This window comes from Megascapheus bottae, chromosome 4 (assembly GCF_031878675.1).
Source record: "Megascapheus bottae isolate mThoBot1 chromosome 4, mThoBot2.hap1, whole genome shotgun sequence".
NCBI classification, from domain to species: domain Eukaryota; kingdom Metazoa; phylum Chordata; class Mammalia; order Rodentia; family Geomyidae; genus Megascapheus; species Megascapheus bottae.
In genome coordinates, this window is record NC_143512.1 from 48421979 (window position 1) to 48444859 (window position 22881).

The 22881-nt window shown below is 37.8% G+C and overlaps 2 protein-coding genes across 6 annotated transcripts in view; one reads left to right on the forward strand and one right to left on the reverse strand.

Moving 5' to 3' along the window:
- Positions 1 to 1963: 1963 nt before the first annotated feature.
- Ppwd1 (peptidylprolyl isomerase domain and WD repeat containing 1) lies at positions 1964 to 20749 on the reverse strand. 2 transcript variants are annotated; one of them, XM_090331858.1, is made up of 11 exons: positions 20546 to 20749; positions 17560 to 17662; positions 15073 to 15173; positions 14804 to 14924; positions 12311 to 12758; positions 8764 to 8954; positions 7437 to 7626; positions 6070 to 6251; positions 5033 to 5114; positions 3576 to 3758; positions 1964 to 2260 (listed from the first exon to the last, which is right to left on the reverse strand). In XM_090331858.1, the coding sequence occupies exons 1-11, from the start codon at positions 20739 to 20741 to the stop codon at positions 2117 to 2119; spliced, it is 1941 nt and encodes a 646-aa protein (XP_090187984.1). In that variant the 5' UTR covers positions 20742 to 20749; the 3' UTR covers positions 1964 to 2116. The 2 variants fall into 2 exon arrangements, with proteins under 2 accessions (XP_090187984.1, XP_090187985.1); XM_090331859.1 differs by lacking the exons at positions 17560 to 17662; positions 20546 to 20749 and adding an exon at positions 15920 to 16002.
- Cenpk (centromere protein K) overlaps positions 2216 to 22881 on the forward strand; it is a 37863-nt gene continuing 17197 nt past the window's right edge. For 2 of the 4 annotated variants that reach the window (XM_090331860.1, XM_090331863.1), the window contains exon 1: positions 2216 to 2289. In XM_090331860.1, the coding sequence (XP_090187986.1) occupies positions 2277 to 2289 (13 nt within the window). In that variant the 5' untranslated portion in view covers positions 2216 to 2276. Of the gene's footprint in view, positions 2290 to 20867; positions 20967 to 21068; positions 22626 to 22881 lie in introns of those variants that run through there. The other 2 variants (XM_090331861.1, XM_090331862.1) reach the window with 2 other exon arrangements.

Below are 22881 nucleotides of genomic sequence, written 5' to 3' on the forward strand. Positions count from 1 at the left end.
GGCCTTGAACTCAGGGCCTGAGCACACTGTCCTTGAGCTTTCTCAAGGCTAGAGCTCTACTACTTCTGGCTTTTTTCTACATATGGGGTACTGAGGAATCAAACCCGGTCTTTGTAAATGCTAGGCAAGCACTCTACCAAACTTCTGGCCCCCATAAATGTTCTTCTTAATCACAGTAATCAACTTTAGTATCTAATCTGCCATAGATTTCCTAGTTTTGTCAAATCATTTAAAAGTACCTTTATTTCAGTTTTTCCTTTTCTGATTAAGATTCAATCAGGTCTAGTTTTGTCAAATGATTTAAAAGTATCTTTGTATCCGTTTTTTCCTTTTCTGATTAAGATTCAATTAGGTAAACATGATGAGTTGTCAAGACTGAAAGAAAATATTTTTATTAGGTCAAAAGAATGGTAACTAATAAATTGAAAGAGAAAAATAGATGACTCTGGGTTTGAGGAGTCATTGGAGACATAAAAATATATATTTAGGGTAAGACTGTAATTGTTTTAGAAAAATTAAACTGAAGAGGTCTGTGATCAAATTAATAGAGAAGCCAATAGGTAACATCAAAAGAGGGGAATAATCCTGAAGTTTCAGAAAGATATCAAGGACAAAAGTACATGAGCTACTGTATACACAAATATCACTGAGGTGGGTAATATTTTGAAACGCACCTACTAAAAACATTGTGGACAAAATTTCAAGCAACTTCCATGTTTAAAGTAGTTGAATGATTTGCCAGAAGTTTGGCCTAGTGGTAGAGTGCTTGCCTAGCATTCACAAAGACCCGGGTTCGATTCCCGGTACCACATACACAGAAAAAAAAGCCAGAAGTGGTGCTGTGGCTCAAATGGTAGAGCTCTAGCCTTGAGAAAACCCAAGGATAAAGCTCAGGCTCTGAGCCCAAGCCCAAGACTGGCACAAAAAAACAAAAAACAACGTAAAAAAACTAAGCTCATTCATATTATATATATGGTATAGTGAGATATAAATTCTGAAGATTTGACTAAAGTAGTTGAATGAAAAGGAGCCAGAAAATGATATTAGAGCCAGGCATGGTGACAGATGCTTATACTATAATCTCAACAGTCAAGTGGCTGAGGTTCTTGAATCTCAGACAAGGCTAGACTACATAGTGAGACAGTTTTACTATGAAATAAAAAAGCAAAGGGAAGCTAACAAGCAATGTTATGAGAATAGAAAACTAAATTGCCTAAAAACAAAGATATTTTCAGGGTATAAAAAGGGCTAAAGATATAGGGCTGTGGCAGTGAACTTGCTTAAAATGCATGAGGAGCTGGGTTTGTTCCCCAGCAGCCACAGCAATATGCTGTGGAATCTCGATGTGGAGCCTGCATAGTGTGACTTCCTAAAGCCTCATGTCAGACACAAAGGTGTTCCATGATGGTCTAGAGGCCAGCTCATGTCTCTTCCATGGTATTCCTCTACTCCCAGTGGCAAAAACAGACTGCCTTTTCACCTTAAAAGCCTGTGACTGTGCTATTTCTCTGTCTTCAAAGAGAGTAAAGTCAGGTTCATACTCAGTAGTGGGCTGCTTCATACCTCATAAAGGCAGGATGAGTCTGCACTGTGTCCCAGGTACCAAGTTTGGTTAGGAAGCACCCTGAGAGCTGTGTAGAATCCTGAGACTCTCCACTAGCAAGTTTCAGTCCAACTCCTAGATTTATGCACATTGCAGCCCAACAGACTTGTAATTTCTTAGCCCAGGCATGCTACCGCTCCAGGCAAATCCTTTAAAAACAAAAAATAAAGGATCTAGCCCTCACACGCACGCACGCACACACAAGACATGGCTTCAAAAATCAAGGAAGAAATACACCTAGCTCTCATATAACAATTTAGCATTCAAGGACCCAGAGGCAGTGTTATTTGCATGACTTCAGTCCAATTTATTATCTCTTAGGATTAGAAATATTGGAAGAAAAATCAAAGGCAGCTCTTTTGTTTTAAAAGCCTTTAATTAGAAATATTAGACATATAAAAATAGTTTTCTATCTTTTCAAATATGGTTTGTATATTCAGCAAGAAACTTCCTAACGTAAAATAGTCTTATATTTAATATATGTATTGTCTGATAAATACAATTAAAGAAATCTTATTTGACAGTGATATTTATGATGCTGACATCCTCATAAGGCTTATCTGTTTTAGGATTGACTTTGACGTTGGAGATCCTTTGTACAACTTCCATTCCTTTAGTCACTCGTCCAAACACTGTGTGTTTATTATCGAGCCAAGGCTGTATTGGAGAACAAATGGAAAACACTGGTAAAGAGCAATTTCTTTTGTTGGGTTTTTTTTTAAACTGTATTTTTTTTTTTTTGTCTTTTCTTTTTTTTTTTGCACTGGGGATCAAACCCAGGACACGTTGCACTTCCTAGGCAAGCGCTTTTGCCACTGAGCTACATCCCAGCCCTAAACAGCAATTTCTTAAATCATATCTTCTAGGTGAACAAACTGAGGAGAATTTAAACTTATGTGGGGGAGGGACTGTCCCCCACCAGACCAAGTGAACATATACTCAGCTTAATGTTTCTAAAATGTGCCTATACTCTATTGTTATTATTTTATTATTTTCCTGTATGTCTCCATTAGAATATCTACTACAGTGCAATGCTATATTGGGGTTATGGTTTAACAAACAAACAAACAAAAAAAAACATGCAAGAAAAAAAAAGTAGACCTAGATTTCTTTTCCAAATCCTTTGAATCTGTGATCAAATGGCCAGATAAAGAACCCATAGATAATAGACCGCATAAAGTTCAATTAAATATTTAAACCCTTTAGACCAAGGGAGCTGAAGATGTTTGCCGAAGATGTTACTTTGCTTGGATGAAAATAAATATAACTAATGCTACAGAAATTCTTTGTAGGAATTTTACATGTACAATTAAGAGGCAGCTTGGAATAGTTTACTAGCATGTACTTTGAGAGTTCAGGAGGTGGTTCTGTTACCTATTTAACTTGGGTCAAGCTAATTATGCTGCTTAACCATTGCTTTCCTTATCAGTGAAAACAGGATGACTCTCAAGTATTGTGAACAGTACATGAGACTATGTGGTTGGCAGACAATTACAAGTTATTTTTGTTTTTTGGTTGGTACTTATTTAAAAAAGTAAATGCTTTTTGTAATTTTGTAAAATTTCACAGCAATGGTCTATATGGCTTCATATTGCATTTTAGAAAATCCTAAATGTATTGATAAATTGTATCATACATAACGTTGTAGAAAATTTGTCTGAAAACTAGAGAAATTCATATTTGAATTCCTATATTCATAAGATAAACAGGTCTAGAGATGTGAAATAATTTGTTTTAGGTGACAAAATTAGTAGCAGCTGAGTTGAGACTTGAAGCTCAAATATCTAGAATGCAGTTCATTGTACTATTTTATAAACTTGTTGGTTACATTATTTAAAAGTTCTTCTCTTAAAATGTTCTCATTTTAAAATTTTGGCAGATATAAATAATGGAGCATTTATAGAAGAACGCAGCCTCTTCCATTTAATCATGACCTGAATCTATGGTTTATAATCAATGACGTTGTACTCACTGTTGGCACTACTGTTATGAAAAACTGGGATCCATTAGTATTTGAGCCAGCATTTGCCATGCTGAGAGTGTATGGTCTGTCATGTCGTAATGTTGAATGAAATTCATCTTCAAACTCTCCTCCCCATATGCTTTCTCCTCCCATACCAGTACCTGTTGGGTCTCCTGTCTGAATCATGAAGCCCTAACAGAAAACACATAAAAACACATTAATACTATCCATCCATATTACATTATAACTTCCAACCTCCTTGAAATATAGTTAATTAAAGCAATAGAAATATTTAAATCTGGATACTATATGTCCACTGCTTAATCACTACCCTATATTAAATGACTGAAACAAAAATATAAAGGTCATGTCACTTACAAAAATGCACTATCTTTCCTAATATAGAAAAGTCAGCTAATACTATTATTAAGTTTAGGATCTATATTGTATCTTGTGTCTTACACAATTGTCCTAATAATCATCTTCCCATGATTTCTTGGAGAGTCATTTCACTAATTCTTTATAGAAACCTGACATCTGACTTTTCCTCCTGCCCTTTCTGACTTGCTAGTAACCAGTAATTGCATCACTACCCCATCCATTCTACAGCATGCTGCTCAAAATTCTGGGACCAAGCAAACTCTGCTCCTCAGGTAGAACAGTGATTGTCACAAGTCAGACAGCCCTGTGGCCCTTCTGTGGTCTGCAATTTTACCATCTTTTTTTATCAAGCTATTAGATAGTAACCTACTTACTAGTCAAGAGTCTTCTTTTCCCTTTTGATATATATATGTCTGTGTGTGAGTGTGTGTTGATATTGAAGGCATCCAGCTCAGGTAGATCCATGCTCTTATTTTTGGCTTTTTGCTAATTATTTGGCTATTAACGAATCTCAAAAATTTACCTGCTCAGTCCAAATTTTTTGAATTTTGACCCTTAGTTCTCATGTAGTTAAAATTACAGGAATGAGTCTAGCAGCTGACTACGGTTGTTCATTTTCTCTCTTCATGACCCTTTACTTGCTGACAAATACTGGCCCAGTGTTTTATTGTGTGTGTGTGCTAGTAGCGGGACTAGAACTCAGGGCCTGGAGCTTTTGCTTTGCCTTTTTGCTCTTGGCTGGTACTTACTACTTGAGCCATACTGTACTATGGGTTTTTTTTAATGGTTAATTTTAGAGAATTTCTTAGACTTTTCTGCCTACATAGGCTTCAAACGTCAATCTTCAACTCTGAGGCTCTTGAGTTACAAGGACTACAGACTGAGCCACTACACCTGGCTGTACTAGTGTTGATGAAAAGGTGGTCATGGTCATGCCTTTTTTTTTTATTCTTATTTTTAGTTCTCAGGGGCCATTTCCCTGTTCTCTTCTAATAATCTGATGAGTGTGAAAGGATTCCTCAGCCTTAAATCTCTTACTGTATAATATACTATTATTTAAATCACACAAAATTTTCAGAACTTACCTTAATTATACGGTGAAATGTATGTCCATTATAATAACCATTTCGGCTGTGAACACAGAAATTTTCCACCGTCTTAGGGCACCTGGTAAGACACATTTAAAATATGAAACCAATCAGAGCATTTTAAAATGATTTTCTTTGGAAGCAATTGTGTTTCCTAATGACAATCTCAAAGCCTGAATGATTCAGGAATATTTTTTCATAACCTCTAATCTCAGGGCAAACTGGAGTTCAAAGGATGTATCATTAGTGGTATGTATTTTCACTGTTTAATGGAGGATCTTTATATTATTAATATATGGCTTATTAATATGTGACTTTGACAGTATATTTTGAAGTCAGTAAATAGTTAAAAGCAAAATGTAGCTCCCTAAGACACATACACCTTACATTATTGGGAAAGGTTAGTTTTCTCATAAAAACAACATTACGCTGGTGGCTTATGCCTGTAACCCTAGCTACTCTCAGGAGGCTGAGATCTGAGGATAGAGCAAGAAAGTCTGTGAGACCCTTATCTCTAACCACCTCCAAACTGTGGAGCTGTGGCTCAAAGTGGTAGAGTTGCTAGTCTGGAGCAAAAAAGATAATGGATATTGTTTAGGCTTGAAGCTTAAGTTCCATGGTTGAACAAACTGCCCCCTTCCTCCAACCCCACCCAAAATCCAACACCAAACTCAAAAATAAGAATAGCCTTAAGATAGAATTTTAAATTCTTGGGCTGGTAGTTTGGCCTAGTGGTAGAGTGCTTGCCTATCATGCCCAAAGAACTGGGTTCGATTCCTCAGCATCACATACATAGGAAAAAAGCTGGAAGTAGTACTGTGGCTCAAGATAGAGCTCTAGCCTTGAGGGAAAAAAAAAAAAGTCCTAGGACAATGCTCAGGCCCTGAGTTCAAGCCCCACAACTGGCAAAAAAAAAAAAAAAAAAAAAAAGAATTTTAAATTCTTCAAAATTCCTAAATATAATTTTAAGTTACATAGCTTCAAATACACATTAACACTGATATTTATATTAATACAACAAACATAATACTTACTCAACAGGAAAAAGTTTAATGTGAATGTCTCCCATGCTTGTATGGATAATGGCACTATCTGAAACACGTTTTGGTCCCTCAGCTTGAGTAGCTGCCATTACTTCTTCTTTAGAAGGTTTCTCATTAAAAACATCTCGGTCAGAATCTGCACTTTTTGTATCTTCTGGTTCTCGTTTGGTAAACTTAAGAAAGAAAATAGAAAAAAAAAAAAGAAAATTAAAAGTGAGTAAATTATACTTTTCACCAGAAAAAAATTATAAATAAAATTTAATTTCAAATGAAGCATTTGAGGAAAAAATTCTTATCAGAATTTTTAATCTCAATTACACTTCCCTTAAGATTTGTTAAGCAGTTAAATGGCTTAAATGGTAGAATGCATGCTCTGAGATCAATTCCCAATAATGCTTTAAGGAAAGAAAGAGAAAAAAAGCTGAAAAAAAAAATTGGTCTGTTGTGGGGCTTGAAATCAGGGTCTGGGTACTATCCCTGAACTTTTGTGCTTAAGACTAGTACTCTGCCACTTTGAGCCATAGCTCCACTTCCAGTTTTCTGGCGGTTAATTGGAGAAAAGAATCTCAGACTTTTGTGCCAGGTTGGACTTGAACTGTGATCCACTATCTGTTTCTTGAGTAGCTAGGATTATAGGCATGAGCCACCAGTGCCTGGTAAAACACTAAAATTTAAAACCCTGTAGTTAAACTGTTGGATACTATCATGACCATATCTACTGCTTTCCTATCAATTTAGTACGAATAGTTATAGAAGTTAGGTTGAATTTAAAAAATTAGTATTTACCGGACACTGGTGGCTCATGCCTGTAATCCTAGCTACTCAGAAGGCTGAGATCTGAGAATCAAGGTTCAAAGCCAGCCCAGGTATGAAAGTTTATAAGATTCTAATCTCCAATTAACCACCAGAAAACTGGAAGTGGTGCTGTGGCTCAAGGGGTAGGATGTGGCAGCCTTGAGCTGAAGAGCTCAGGGACAGCGTCCTGAGTTCAAACCACACGACCACCCCCCCACAAAAAAAAAAATATATATATATATATATATACATTATTTTACTGCCCAATTTGGGTTTGAGCTCAGGCCCTGAGTACTGTTCAAAGGTTTTTTCAAGGCTAGAACCTTACCACTTGAACCACAGCACCACTTCCAGCTTTTTCTATGTATATGGTACCGACGAATTGAACCTGGGTCTTCGTGCATGCTAGACAAGCACTCTGCCACTAGGCCAAACTCCTGGGCAAAGATTTATTATTTGAAAGATGGTATTTCAGTTGTTTAGACAGTCTGCTAACACGTCCGACATTTATTACATTGAAGGTACAAACCAAGAAAATGTAATTCCCAATATTCCACACATACCATATAAAATCTATTCTTTTTGAAAGACGTACAGACTATTGTAGGGTCAGCTTGAATATTCTGAAGAACAGGATTTTCAGAAGCTTTCATCTCTATAGTAGTTGCAGCACGATGCTTTTTGGCTATTCCTTGAAACAAAGCCAGCTGCATCACCCTAATATTTTCTTGCTTGCCTAAGATCCGCACACACCTGGAAAATATAGCAATGTTTTTTTATACAGTTAATTGCCAGAATTAATTCCAATCATGACAACTTTACAGATAACAGAAAAGGATCAACCATTGATTTGTATAAAACAGCAAAAGATGGCTTGAATGTTTCACCATCCCAAAATGGGTATCATTTTAAATTGGCAGGCAAGCATAATTTTGAAATTGAATAATCGTTAAGAAAATACAAATTACTAAGAGAAAATACTTGGAAGAGGAGTTTCTGGAGAATTGTTATGCTCAGGATGAGTGAGGTTCAAACTTTATTATATGTCAACACCAAAGACCTGGGCTGAACATTATTATTGTTCCCTAAGCCATACAACTATTTGCATAATATTTACATCATATTAAGTATTATAAGTGAGAGATGGTTTCAAGTATATAGGAGGATAGGAAAAGGGTATATGCAAACAAGCCATCTTGTTTGAGTAACTTGAGTATCCTAGAACAAAGACCTCTCTGATGGGTCTTGAGACCAATTCCCCTTGGCACTAAGGGATAGGTGTGCAATTTTAAACTATTCCTGTTATTTTAATCTTTTTACAGATTCCCAGATTTTTATACTGTCAAGAATGATAATATAAACGCTTATACATGGGAATGCACAGCATAGGGTTTCTTTCTTAAAATATCCTTTAAGCTTTTTTCATTTACATTCAGGATATGAGCATAGATATTTTATACTAAGACAAAACAGACTATTTGCACAAAAGGCTTATTGTGGTTTCATGCATTTTAACTTCTGATTTTATGTCTAACAGGATGTAAAGCTGAATTTTGTGGTTAAAATATTTGGCAAGATTTAATATGAATGACACTAATTTAAATCAATAAGTAAAACAGATTGAAACTTGTTAAGAAAAACACAAAAAGCCTTGAAAACTATTCATATCTTCTATTTTTTTTTTAAAAACAAACATGAGTGGAAACTTTTTACATAAGATTATAAACAACTGAGAGACCAAAGAAAAATCCAGTCAAAACATTTGGTTAAGTTTAGACATTTGGGACCATTCCATTTTTGTAACAAACAGAACTGTCATTGTTTCCTTAATGGAGAAAATGGTCCCATATAAATGTATTTTTAAAAACCATTCATCATAATAAAGCTTACCGATTTGTTTCTACATTTATAACTTTAATGCCCAGCATTGTTCCATATAGCACGAAGTGTCCAGTTTCATCAAAAACTATATTAATTAATCTTACAGCATCCACCTTTTCCAACTCACGCTCTACTGCCATTCGTCGGCCAAATTCCATGTCTGGTAGCTGTTGCCTCATTTGCTGTAGTTCAGTAAACATCTAGGAAACAATGTATTCATGAAAATGCTATTCCCTCTACTTTCCCACCAAACACAACCAGGGGAATTAAATAGTGGCATTGTACACATTAAGAACCCTTAAGAGTGCAGACTTCTATAACTTAAGGGAAACTAAGCCCTAAGAGCAAGACATAAAAATACATCTGGCCTCCCAAGTACAGTGCTAGATCTAGAATATGTTCTTAGTGTGCATGAGGTCCTATGTTCAATCCTCATTACCACTTGTAAAATTATTTTTGAGGATTTTATTTTTGGCTCTCATCATTTCTGATAATCTTGGTTTTGTTTCTAGTCATTTTAATAGGATTTTACTTTTTCCCTGAGCCAGACTGAATCATGGGTCTTGTGAGTGTTTTTGCCTAGAGTGGTCTCAAACTATAATCTTCCTAATCTCTACCTCTAGAGTAGCTAGGATTATGAGTGAGAGCCACAAGAGCCCAGTCTACTGCACTGCCTTTTAAAAATCCTCAGATGTGAAATGGTATCAATGTATGTGAATTAATACACCTTCTATCTGGCAAATATCATGTAACCCTTTTATTAATTACAATAAAAAATATCAAAAAATCACTATTTCTAAGGTAACAATTTTAACAGCTAAAACATATTTTTAAATGTTTGTTTTTGAAAATATGCGTATATTATATTATGAGTAACTCTCTTTGGGTCTAGATACATTAGGTGCTCAGTAGTCACATGTTACTAATGATCAACAGAGCTGTAGACTTTGGAATCCTGTGCTAGGATTATGTGTTTGATGCAACAAATACTCAATTTTTGTTGAATGAATGAACTATCTAATTTATAACAAATTAGTCAGAAAATATTTCAAGTTATTTTAACAAGGGCAGTCAGATTACGATTTGGTAATTCACTTTAGCAAACAAATGAGCATTTTTATTAGTTTCTTTGACAGTTTGAAATTGTTTACTTTTGATAGCTAACAATTCCCAATTATGGATTTTTGTACTTAGTGCTCCAAGGCACTTGGAATACACAAGGAGCTTTTATATTCACATTTAGTTTGTTGGACATCTAGAAAAGAATTCAAAAGTAGCTCATCATTGTAGGTGAGATAGTAAGCTATACTTAAGCATCTGTGTATGGTGGAAAACATCTGTAATTCTAGCACTTTGGAGGCTGAGGCAAGAGAATTGTGCATTGGGGCCAGCTTGGGCTACATGGTAAAACCCTGTATTGGGGGAGGAAAAAAAAAGGAGAGCCAAACTTGTCTTTTTGCTTTTATCTTTGTTTCATACTTTTTACTTTTCTGGTTTGGATGGCCATGAGGCTTGAACTCAGGGCCTGGCCACTGTCCCTGAGCTTTTGTAGTCAAGGCTAGCACTCTACCACAGCATCATATCTATTTGGCTGCTAACTGGAGAAAAGAGTCTCACAGACTTTCCTGCCCTGGCTGTCTTGAAGCCACAATTTTCAAATCTCAGGCACCTAAGCTAGGATTACAGGTCTGGGCTCACACCAGTGCCTGACATAATCCTTATTTTAACTCAAAGTCTTCCACTTTTTCTGGATTTGTGAAGTACAGAAAAGTAAAGGGAGTTATGTATGTCAGGGCACAGGTAGGAGGAGTTCAACATCTTATAGCTAATAGACCTCATTAGGTTTTCTTGTCTGTAGTCTCTTAACACAGGCAAACTGACATACAGTAAATTACTGGTGTGCTAGGAATTAAACATTTTGGTAGTTAGGGACCTATGATTATTTCTATTAGGAAAGACTCATTTTTCAGGACACAAAATCTTTAGGTAGCCATCAGTCACATTATTTGCATACATGTTTAATCAACCTAATGAGCATAAGTTGTTTTGTTGTTGTTGTTGCTGTTATCAGTCCTGAGACTTGAACTCTGAGCCTGGCCATTGTCTTTGAGCTCTTCAGCTCAAGGCCACTTCTATTTTTCTGGTGATTAATTGGCAATAAGAGTCTCAAGGACTTTTTAAGCGTCCAGGCTAGCTTTGAACTATGATTCTCAGATCTTAGTCTCCTGAGTAGCTAGGATTATAGGTATGAGCCACCGTGCCTGGCCAAGTTTTTTTTTTTTTTATAAAGAGTATCCTAGTCTAGTCTTCACAACAAGAAGGTCTGTGTAATATACAACTATGCACTGACCTTGCATAGTTCCCTTAGTACATACTAAAAATAAATTTCACACCAATCTCTTGTCTGTTAAACCGTTGGAAGTATCTTCATTTCTATCAAAGAACTGTGAGATTCTACTTACTAGTCATTTTTTTATTTATATGTATGAGTAACTAATGAATGCTCTATTCCTATTAATGTAAATGAAAATATCCCCATCCAGAATCTTACTTTGTCACAGCTTTACTCCTGATTTCCTCAATTCAGTCCTATCATTTCAACAAATGTTGAAGACAACAATGAGTAAGATACCTAAAAGTTTTCTCTGTATATTTCTTTCCTGAGGAATCTTAGAGAGCTCTAAAAAACTGTGGTCTGGTGGTATGTGCAAGAATAAATAGCTTAAGAAGGGAGAAAGATGCACAATAATCTTTGAGGACCTTAAGAAAACCAGAAAAATAAAGACTGAAAAAACAAAACAAACAAAAAACATTGAGCTACATAAATAGGAGATTCACTGGATTGGAAAGTATCACATAATAAATCTTGAGACCAATGTCAGAAAGAGCATTAATTCAAGATAAAAGACAACCGAATAACTTTAATATGCTAAGAGAAAATAACCATTAAGCTAGACATCTAGAAGGGGGGAAAAGTCCAGTGCCAGTGACTTATGCTTGTAATCCTAGCTACTTAGGAGGTGGAGACCTAGAGGATTTCAGTTCAAAGCCAGCCTAAAACAGAAAATTTCAAGCCGGGCAGGGTGGTTCACATCTATAATCCTAGCTACACAGGAGGCTGAGATCTGAGGATCAAGGTTCAAAGACAGCCCGGGCACAAAAGACCTTGAGACTCTTATCTCCAATTAATCACTAGACAACTGGCAATTGGGGCTGTGGCTCCAGGAGTAGGGCGGTAGCCTTGAGCTGTAGAGCTCAGGGACAGCACCCAGGCCCACAGTTCAAGCCTCATGACCCACAAAAAAAAAAAAAAAAAAAAAAAAAAAAAAAAAAAGGAAAGAAAAAGAAAAAAGAAAATTCCGTGGGATTGACTTCTGCTACAACTGACAAGCATAATGTTAGACTGGAGGTGTGGCTCAAGTGGTACAATACCGCAAGGCCCATTCAAGCCCTTGGACTGACACACACCACCCTTAAAGAAAGAAAAAAAAAAAAGCTTTGAGGAACAGCACAAATAACTTTAGATAAACTGACAAACTGATTAAGTTATACTTACACTTAATGATTCATCAAAGATTCTCATAAGTTTTCCAGTTAAAAATCTGAAAATCCTAACTTTTCTATCAGAGCCAATGGTAGCTAGTTTCTTCCCATCAGGTGAAAAACATATGCTGGTTGGATAAGCCTTACACTTGGCAAATTCATATAAATCTGTGTCAGTTTTATATTCCCAGTTCACATTTTTGGGGAATTTATATTCATGAGGAGGCCCAGTCCAGTACTCAATCATTCCGGATTTGTCAGAAGACACCACTGCTTTGTAAACTGGGTTTAGCCTTATCTGAGTAAGAGGTGATGTATGGAGTTTGTCAAATATATGAAGGGGTTGGTTATCTCCTCGACCATCATAAATGAAGATTTTTCCTGTACTCTTCTCAGAAGCAGCAACTGAAGATATTGCATCTCCTGGGCAATAGATCCACTCACATTGCCCTGGAAAATAACTAAACCAGTAACGAATTAGGGGAAGGTTTAATACAAGTACTTCCCCCCACATCACCAAAAACCAAACACAAAATGACAACAATATAACGAAAGTCTTAGATAATGGTTTAGACAATTTTGGATGTTTTGCTCAAAAGTAAGAGATACAGAATAAAAGGAAAGGTAACAATAGTTAATTTTCTCTGATAGCATCATCGTAATGATAACTCTAAGGATTGTCCATACTATAAGAAGTGAAATTCATGAAGCATCCTTATATTTATTTCTCTTTGGCAGAAAAAGAATCTAAACAGATCTAGGTCTCAAGATGTTTTAGGCCATTGTCTTTTGGATGTACATTATGACCCATTTTCACAAATATTAACATCTATTATTTAAGCATAATAAAATGTTATGACAACACTCAAAAGAAAAACACTGTCCTAATCAATCTTAATATTAAAACTATATATAAGCTTTGGAAGCTGGGTGCCCGTGGCTCATACCTCTAATCCTAACTAACCATGAGTTTCAGAGCCTTAAGCAAAAGAGCTCAGGGGCAGTGCCCATGCCCTTAGTTGAAGAGTTAAGATGGGTGCAAACCAAAAATCCAACAAAAAATGTATAATCAGGCAGGCTATCTGATGAAAAAAGTATAGAAGAATTTGGACAGATTAAAGTAATATACAAACATATATTTAAATGCATGCTGTCCTCTGTAAAGTAGTCACTTGGAGAAATTATACTATAATACCAAAACGATGCTGGTGGTCAAAATCTTTTTGAAAGTCTTTGAAATTTCTGTCAATTCCTGAGACATACTTCTGAGTATCCTCAAAAGTCTAATATCTAATATTGATCATTGGATTTGCTTTTTAACAATAGCAAATGTATAGGAAACCAACTAGGGTAAAATACAGGATCAAGTTAAGCAACTCTGTGATTAATTTGAATTATGCAGTCCACAATATAATAGGTTTATTGGACATAGTGTTTAGTAGGTAATAAGGTTAAAATGAGGTCATAAGGGTGAATCCTTAATCTGAAAAGCCTATGACTTTATAAAAAAAAATGATTAGCCTTTCTTGCTTGTTCAAACTAATTCAAGGAAATGCAATGAAAAGCTCAGGAGGGCTTTCTTCCAGAAACCCAGAATGTAGATTTTTCTAACCTCCAGAATACTGAAAAAATTTGTTTGAATTATGTTCAGACTAAGGTGTCAAGTTTAGGTCCCAAACCAGGACTCAAACTTGGTACCCGAGGCTTTCACTCATTGGTTAATGCTCTACCAACTGAGTCACACCTCCAAATCCATCTGGAAGCAGAGTAAGACAAGTTCTGAAGCTTTCTGACAATGCTATGACTCTAAAGATGACATTCATTGAGATATGTATGAATACAGCATGTTAAAAAACACAAGCTTATGGGCCGGGAGTTTGGCCTAGTGGTAGAGTGCCTTCCTCCCATGCACAAAGACCCAGGTTCGATTCCTCGGTACTACATACATAGAAAAAAGTCAGAAGTGGTGTGGTGGCTCAGGGTAGAATACTAGCCTTGAGGAAAAGTCCAGGGACAGTGCTCAGACCCTCACCAGGACTGGAGAAAAAAACAAAACAACAAAAACAAACAAAAAACCCCACAAGCTTAAAAAACAAAGTAGTACTTTTACTACTGCAATGTCTAACCACATACTGAGTATACTCCAAAAGCTTAAAATCAATAATTTCTGAAAACCCTTATAAGAATACAATTCTGCATTATCAAAATAAGTATACTATAGCAAGGAAGTTAGTTCCAAATGACCACTTCTTAGACAAGATCCTTAATAAGGTACTATGAGGTATTAGTTGAATGGAAATCTTTGTTATGAGGTTTAGAAATTTTTGTGATTAATGGTTAAAAATCAAGAGTAGTAGCCTCTAAACAGCATCACAAGGATTAAGCTTAATTTTCCTAAGCAAAACCCCAAAGCCCATTTTTTTTAACAGTTTGGTAATATATTATGAAATGGTGAATGCTTAAAAATTATTTTATTAGGTTACGAAAATACTTTAAAAAGACTCACCCAAGCTTCAGCATATTGATCATGTCAAAGTTCACTACATCAAAGACCTTCATTGCTTTATCATCACCCACAGAACAGAACAATGCTCCCTCAGAGCTAACTGCAATACTCTCAATAACTCCTATTTAAATAAATTCAAATACTCTAGTAAATACCAATGAAATAACTGCACATGACTCAAAGAAAACAATAACACTATTTAAAGAAAACTTTAGTCAGCAGAATTTAAAAGAGAAATAGCAAAGGGGAGGAAAATGTGATGTTCTTACCGAGGTGACTCCGAAAGTGCTTAACAAATTCGATTCCCTCTTCTATTTTTTTCCAGAACTTCACATGCCCATCGTGACTGGCAGTAATAATAAAATCTGTCCTGCATATATAAACAATTTAGTTAATTTCTATGTGCTTGAATCACTCTGCACACTCAAAGCAAATGGTCACTAATAATCTTGACTCTTTCAAAAATAGCCTGTATTTTTGTTGTTTTTATTCCCTCTTCCCCTTTGTTTTTCTGAGTTAGGGCCTCTCTTTATAGATAATATTGGCTTCAAATTCAAAATCCTCCATTACCAGATCCTCTAATGATGGGATTACAGGTCAGTGCAATTATGATGTTTGTTTTTGGTTGTTCGTTTTAAAAATATTACCTTATGCAGACCCTTGTTTGACTACATATAAAACGCTGTAATCCACTTTAATCCCGGAATTGGCTCAAAATTCAACATTGAACTAAGATACAACTTTCTTAAGGCAGTGCTGAGGTTTGAACTCAATACATCCAGTTTTCAAGGACTCAATCACAAGCCAAACTCTCAGCCCTTTTAGCTCAATTTTCTTGTGTTTTTAAGATAAAGTCTTGTACTTTTGCCTGAGTTGGCCTTGGACCTCAATTCTCCTACCTTTGTTTCCTGACTACCTGGGAATTATATATGTGTTCCACACATATATTTTTTTTTGGTGGGGGAGAATCTTACTAATTTTTACTAGGTGAGCCTCAAACTTCTTTTATTTCTGCTCTCTTGAGCAGGTAAGACCAAGAGTTTAGTGTTTCTTTTTCGGCAGTACTAGGGTTTGTACTTATGCCTTAGAACAAGTACTCTACCATTTGAGTCATACCTCCAGTCCTTTTTGCTTTAGTTGTTTCTCAGATAGGGTCTTGTTCTGTCAGGCTGTTCTTGGACCTCTATCTTCCTACCTCTGCTTCCTGCATCGCTGAGATTATAAGCATATGTGGCTAGTCAGGTTTTTTGTTGTGGTTGTTTTTTTGAGATAGGATCTGTTTAACTATTTTTGTCTGGACTTACCTGGAACCACCATCAACTCATCTTTGCTGCCTTTGTGGCTGGGATCATAGGCATGGGCCACGAGGCCCTGCAAGGCTGCAATACTTTTATGACTAATTTTTTTTACATGGTGTCCTTTATGGGAAGGTCTACTATTCTTCAGAAGTTGAAAAAGAACTTTCATACCTCAGCCAAGGTATTTTGTTAGGTAAAACAGTTTCTTCTATAAGGTACATAAAAGTACAGACCATTTGTTGAAATTCAATATATATCAAGTACTTTACACACATTAGCTTAATGGACCTTTACAACAATTATTACATGGTCCTTTTTTAATTTTATCATTGTTTTATAGATCAGAGAAGTTTTAAAATGCTCCAGGTCCATAGATAGAGCGTGGCTTTAACATTACATAGCTACAAACTCTATGGCTCTAGTTTTAAAACAAATTTGTGAGAGTAATAGCAATGCTAGCATCTATAAGCTGCTTTCTACAATGACAAGTTTGGACTAGATAAGATGCTCTTATTTGATGAACATCTTATGTATATCTGAATGCAGTTTGTGCAAGAGAAAAAGAATAGACTGATTCAGACTTTCTAAATTCAACATCCTCCAGTCTATCTCATCCAGATTTCTGTCTTCTTGTTCCATTTAAATATGTTCATCTCTCCATAGCCAGTGTGTTCCTTTTAAAAAAACAGTTACTCTCTTCTCACAAGTTCAAAATCCATAAAATGAATAGAAATCATCTGGGTTTTAGCCCCTTTTTTTCTTCTAAATTTTAGTTTTGTCATTTATAACATGAAAATAACATACTGTCCAACAAAATTGTTCCTAATTGGGATGTTGTGAAATTGAGCAATTTATGAAAGAAACCTTAGCACAGTACTTACACACACACTATGAGATCAAGAAACAATAGGTATTACTGCTATTATTTCCCTTCTCCAAATGACCTCCACATACATTCTGAAAGTCTTTGATAGTTCCAAAATGTCTTAGTTCCGACTATTTATTGGTGCCAAAGACACCAACAAACAATTATTACTATTTTAAGTAATATGCCCTCTTCTTCTTTTTTGGGGGGGATCATGGGGCTTGAACTTGGCCTGGTCATTGTCCTTGAGCTCTTCAGCTAAAGGCTACTGCCCTACCCTTGAGCCAAGCCCACTTCCCGTTTTCTAGAAGTTAATTGGAAATAAGAGTTTCAGGTTCTTTTGTGCCTGAGCTGGCTTTGAACCTTGGTTCTCAGATCTCAGCCTCCTGAGTATCTAGGATTACAGGCGGGAGCCACCATGCCTGGCATGCCCTCTTCTTTGGGTAGCCAACATATGATCCAGCTTATATCTCTTTTGGTGCTTACATTCATGACATATACACACACACACTTAACAGAGGATTTCTTCTAAAGAATGTATAGAAAGAACATGTAGAACTGAGTTTTTCTAAGAAAAAATATCAAAGACTTACTTGGTGCATACAACATGGGTGATTACATCTCTATGCATGTAACTGCGCTCATACATGGATGCACTGGGGAGATTATCAAGATAGACTCTTTCAAATTCAAGAACTGAGAACAATGAAAAAAAACAATTCAATAAACAATTATATATTTTGTGTTTATAAAGAATTCTTCCAAATACTCCACATCTCTGGCCATACAAGAAATGCAAATCAAAACAACTTTGAAATTCCATTTCACTCCAGTTAGAATGGCCATTATCAAGAAATCTAATAGATGCTGGTGGGGAAGTGGCCAGGAGGTATCACTACTACACTGTTGGTAGGAGTGTAAACTCATTCAACTACTATGGAAAGCAGTATGTTGATTCCTCAAAAGATGAAACATAAAGCTCCCCCTATGACCCAGCAATCCCACTCCTTGGCATTTACCCAAATATCCAGAAAGGGCATACTAAACTACTAGCACAATGTTCACTGCAGCATTATTTACCATAGCAAAGATATAGAATCAACCCAGATACCTCTCAGTAGATGAATAGATCAAGAAGATGTAGAACTTTTACACAATGGAATCCTATGCTGCCATCAGAAAGAATGACATTGCCCCATTTGTAAGGAAATGGAAAGACTTAGAAAAAATATTAAGTGAAGTAAGCCAGACCCAATGGATCCCCTTATTTGTAATAATCCAGTACATATCTAGTATTCTCCTAGCAGAAGATCACAAAAGCTCAAAAGCTATGTACATATGGTCATAGGATGAGACCATAATGAACTCTTAAGATATGAAAACAAGAAGTTTATATTTGTGATTGTTGTTCTTAATGTTCTATGTGAAGTTATTTCTTTTTTTCCATTTTCAGTTAATCTCATGTGGTTACTGTATCTGACTTTGTTACCTGGTATACTGTATATACTTATTTGTTTGTTTGAAATAGGGAAGGGAAGGGGAAAACAAGATGATTGGAAAGGGGTGGGGAGAAGGGAAAGTGGGACAAAAACCTGAGAAGGGGTATCAAGCTTCGAGAAATAATGTACCCATTACCTGACAAATATAACTGCAATCCCCTCTATACATATCCCGACAATAAAATACAATAATAAAAAAAGAATTCTGCCATGAATTTGATGTTGCATGAAAGCAGGAGTATTATAGTTGAGACCAGCCCAGGCATTAAGGAACCATTCTCAAATCATAGCTGGGTGCAATGGCTAATGCCTGTCACACTACAAGATGTGTGGAGTGAGGCTTGGAGGACAGGAGTTCCAGGACAGCTGTGCAGGAAAGTCCTTCAGACTCATAGTCGGAAGCTGGGTATTGTGGCATATGTCTGTGATCCTTGCAAAGCCAACAAGCCTAAAGTAGGTGATCACAGTTCAGATATGGACACATAAAGTTGAGATCCTATTCTAAAAATAACTAATGAAAAAGAGGACCAAAGGGGCCGGGAGTTTGCCTAGTGGTTAAAGTGCTTGCCTAGCATGCATGAAGACCCAGGTTCAATTCCTCGGTACCACATACATAGAAAAAAGCCGGAAGTGGTGCTGAGGCTCAAGTGGTAGAGCTCTGGCCTTGAGAAAGTCCAAGGACAGTGCTCAGGCCCTGAGCTCAAGCCCAGGACTGGCAAAAAAAAAAAAAAAAAAAGAAAAGAAAAAAAAAGAAAAAGAGGACCAAAGGTATGGCTCTGTGATAATGAAGACCCCTAGCAAGCCTGGAGTCTTGAATTCAAATCCTAGTACTACTATCACCACTACCAAAAAAGAAAGCTTTTTACATGGTTCTTGGCTTTTCTTTTCTTCTAACTGAATACTGTTGATTGGCTTAAAACTCAGAAAGCATCTAATTAAGAATAAATACGAAGTTTATACTTATTTCCTAGCAGCATTTATTTTTGGATTTTCCCATTTTCTTCATTTCTTTCAGTAAAAAAGAACATGTTAAAATACTTAAATGCAGTAAGATCATTAAATAACAGCATAAGCACTACAATATTCATATATATATGTATATTTATGAAAGGCACTGTGGAATGAAATGGAACAAAACAGGCATGATTCTTGCTCTTGTTTAGTCTTAGCAGTGGACACTAATTAGCAAGTCAATGAATAAGTATACAATTATCAACGGTATCAAGTGCCAGGAAGGAAAAGGTAGATATGGAAACATTCCACAGGAGGATCAAAAAAGGTAATGAATGGTTATCACTATTCAGTGTAATTTCTAAAAAAGTGACTTTGTCAAAATTTGAATCCACAAAATATGAAAGCCACCTGCCTCATATACTCAGTGTGATAAATGTAACCTCAGAGTTAGGCTCTAAGTGTGAAACTCAGCCAATACTGGAGAAGTCACAGGTTTCATTTAGGAAATGAAAAGACCAAGAAACAAGATGCCTAACCCTCTCCCTCCTTTTTTATTTCATAAAAATATTTTATTCCACAATAAGTGGCAAAATACTTGGGTTCGTGTCTTAGGAGTGTGATCCGGAGACCACAGACCTCAGGTTTAGGTAAAAATATTGGTGACCTAGGAAGCTTAACTGACTTCCCGTACATGCTGCAAGCTCATGAGTAAGACATCCTTCCCTGATTCTTGGCGATTTTAAATTGGCATTGCCTTCCTACCGTGCCCCCAAACACTAAGGCCACTCGTCCTGAAGTCCTTAGAGAACCAAGAAGTACTGTGACACTTGGTACCTGGAGTTTCGACCTCACACAGCAGCTATAAGGACAAAAGGAGAAGGAGGCGGCGCGCAAGTTAAGTACCGGTGAATGCAAGTTTCGGCGTGTCCTGCGGTTGACGTTCTCAAAAGGAAGCTGACACTTAGCTCAGGCCTCGACTTGGGAAGGATGGCCCAGTACCGAGTGGCCTAAATTACATGACGATTTCCTGTCCGGAGGATACGAACCCCCCCCCCCCCCCGATCACACAGCGACCCGATGGGCACGGGCTTGAAGTCCACCCGCTTTCCGCGTCTCCCGGAGCTACCTTTCCTCTTCTTAGCCAGTGTGGCCTCCACGGGTAGAGGCCCGACCCAGCGTTCTTCTTTCTCCTCGTCATTCTCTTGAGCCTCCGCGACGACCACCGTCAACTCCCTCTCGCTCGGTTCCGGCTTCTCAGGATCTTCTGGGTCCCGGCGCCTTCTCCGCCTCGATTGGGGATCGCTACCGCTTTCGGCCGCCATGTTGTCTGATTTCGTCAGAAAACGCGCGACCCAGCGTCCAGGCGACGAGTTCTAAACGCTCGGCGCAGGCCTTCTTACGTCATTTCCGAAGCGAGCCTCTGGATTGGTTGTGGGGAAGATCCAATCAGCGAGCAGCGCGCGCCCCGGTCCCGTGACCTACAGCCGTTAAAACCCAGCAACGGACGCCCGAGTCTCCCAGAACGTTCCGCTCGCGGCGGCGTGAGGGTGAGAGATGATGCCGGGCCGAACGCCAGAACCGTTAGGCGTTTTTCCGCTGGGACAGGCAGTGTAGAGGGTCGGGAGCCTCTGCCGCGGCTGTGGGACCCTCGCTGGGGATAGCTAACGGCCTGTTTGGCCCCGGAACGCCGCGGGTTAATGGGAGAGAATGGAGGGGGTGGGGCTGCTGGAACAGAGTGACCTGCGGGTTTCCCATTCGGCGCTCTGGGGAGTTCTGAGCTGCTTTATTCTCATTCTCTTTGGGGGAGCTGTCGAATAAACGCCCCTTATGGATTTCCTGGAGAGAAAGCCCGCGGGCTCCAGGAACCCGAGGCCCGGCGTTCCCCACTACTCTCCAGCTTTGGTCCCGGCGTTCCCCCCAGCAGGCTTGAGGCCTAGAGACCCTCGTCCTTTCCCCTGTGCTGGGGTTCGAACCCGGGGCTTTATGAGTATAGTCTGCTCGGACTACCTCCCTTATTTGGAAGGCAATCCGAGCACTGCCGTGGCGCCAGTTCAGGCAAAAAGTTAGCGAGTCCGCCAGTCTACAAACTGGATGTGGTGGATATCTCGGAGATTCTTGTGCCAGAGGTGCAGATAGGATAGTAGAAGTTGAGGCTAGCAGGACAAAAGGCAAGGTGGTATCTGAAAAATAGCTAAAACAGATAAGGGCCGGGGAGGGGGTGTGTGTGTCTAGTGCCCGCCAGGCAGTGTTCAAGACCTAGATTTTCAGTAGAAAGAAAGTAGTTTGAAACACTGTATTCAAGAGCCTTGTGATTACCTATTTCAAACCAGGAAAAATGCCTTGTTTACTTTGGCCTTGGTAGTCACTTTTAAAAGTTTTCTTTTTTTTTAACACCAGTCCTGGGGCTTGTACTCAGTCAGGGTCTGAACATTGACCTTGGACTTTCTCAAGGCTAGAGCTTTACCACTTAAGCCACAGCACCACTTGTGGCTTTTTTCTATGTTTGTGGTACCGAGGAATCGAACCCGGGTCTTCATGCTAGGCAAGCACTCTACCACTGTGCCAAACTCCGTCACAAGTTTTCTTTTTTTAATTTAAAAGGCCACCGACCTGTCCTTTTTTTTTTTTTTTTTTTTTTTTTGCCAATCTTCGTGCTTGAAATCAGGTCCTGAGCACTGCCCTTGGACTTTCTCAAGGCTAGCGCTCCATCACTTGAGCCACAGCACCACTTCTGGCTTTTTCTATGTGTGTGATACCGAGGAATTGAATCCGGGTCTTCCTGCATGTTAGGCAAGCACTCTACCACTAGACCAAACTCCTGGCCTGGGGCGTTAGGCCTGGGGCTTGAACTCAGGGCCTGGGCACTGCCCCTGGGCTTTCTCAAGAATAGCACTCTACCACTTGAGCCACAGTACCACTTCTGTTTTTTTCTGTGTATGTTGTGCTGAGGAATTGAATCCAGAGTTTTGTGCATGCTAAGCAAGCACTCTACCGCTAGACCACCCTCCAGGCCTTATCTTCATTCCTTTTCTGCCATCTCTAGTCCGATAATCTTGAAAACATCTCTACATCAGTATAAGTTTTAATTTCCAGCTTCTGCTCTTTGTGATAGACATGGTAACAGTAAAGAGGCCATGCTAAGGGTTGTGGTGGCATCTCATTAACATTTGTTAACATTTATTATATACTAATCTTATTCTTGCCAGGTAAGTTTCTCTAATCTTTACTATTATGAATTCTCAAGGTGCTTGTTTTGTTGTATAATTTAACCACTTCATAGCACCTCTAGCTTGCTGAAATTGTTTCAGATGTTTCCAGTCTCTGTCTCTTCATGAGAATATAAACTTCTTCAGGGCAAACACTTTTCAACTACACAGTTTTAGCTATACTGTGTGATTAATTCATATGAAGAACCATTTTAAAATAAGTGAATATAACTTAGATTACATAAAAACTAATATT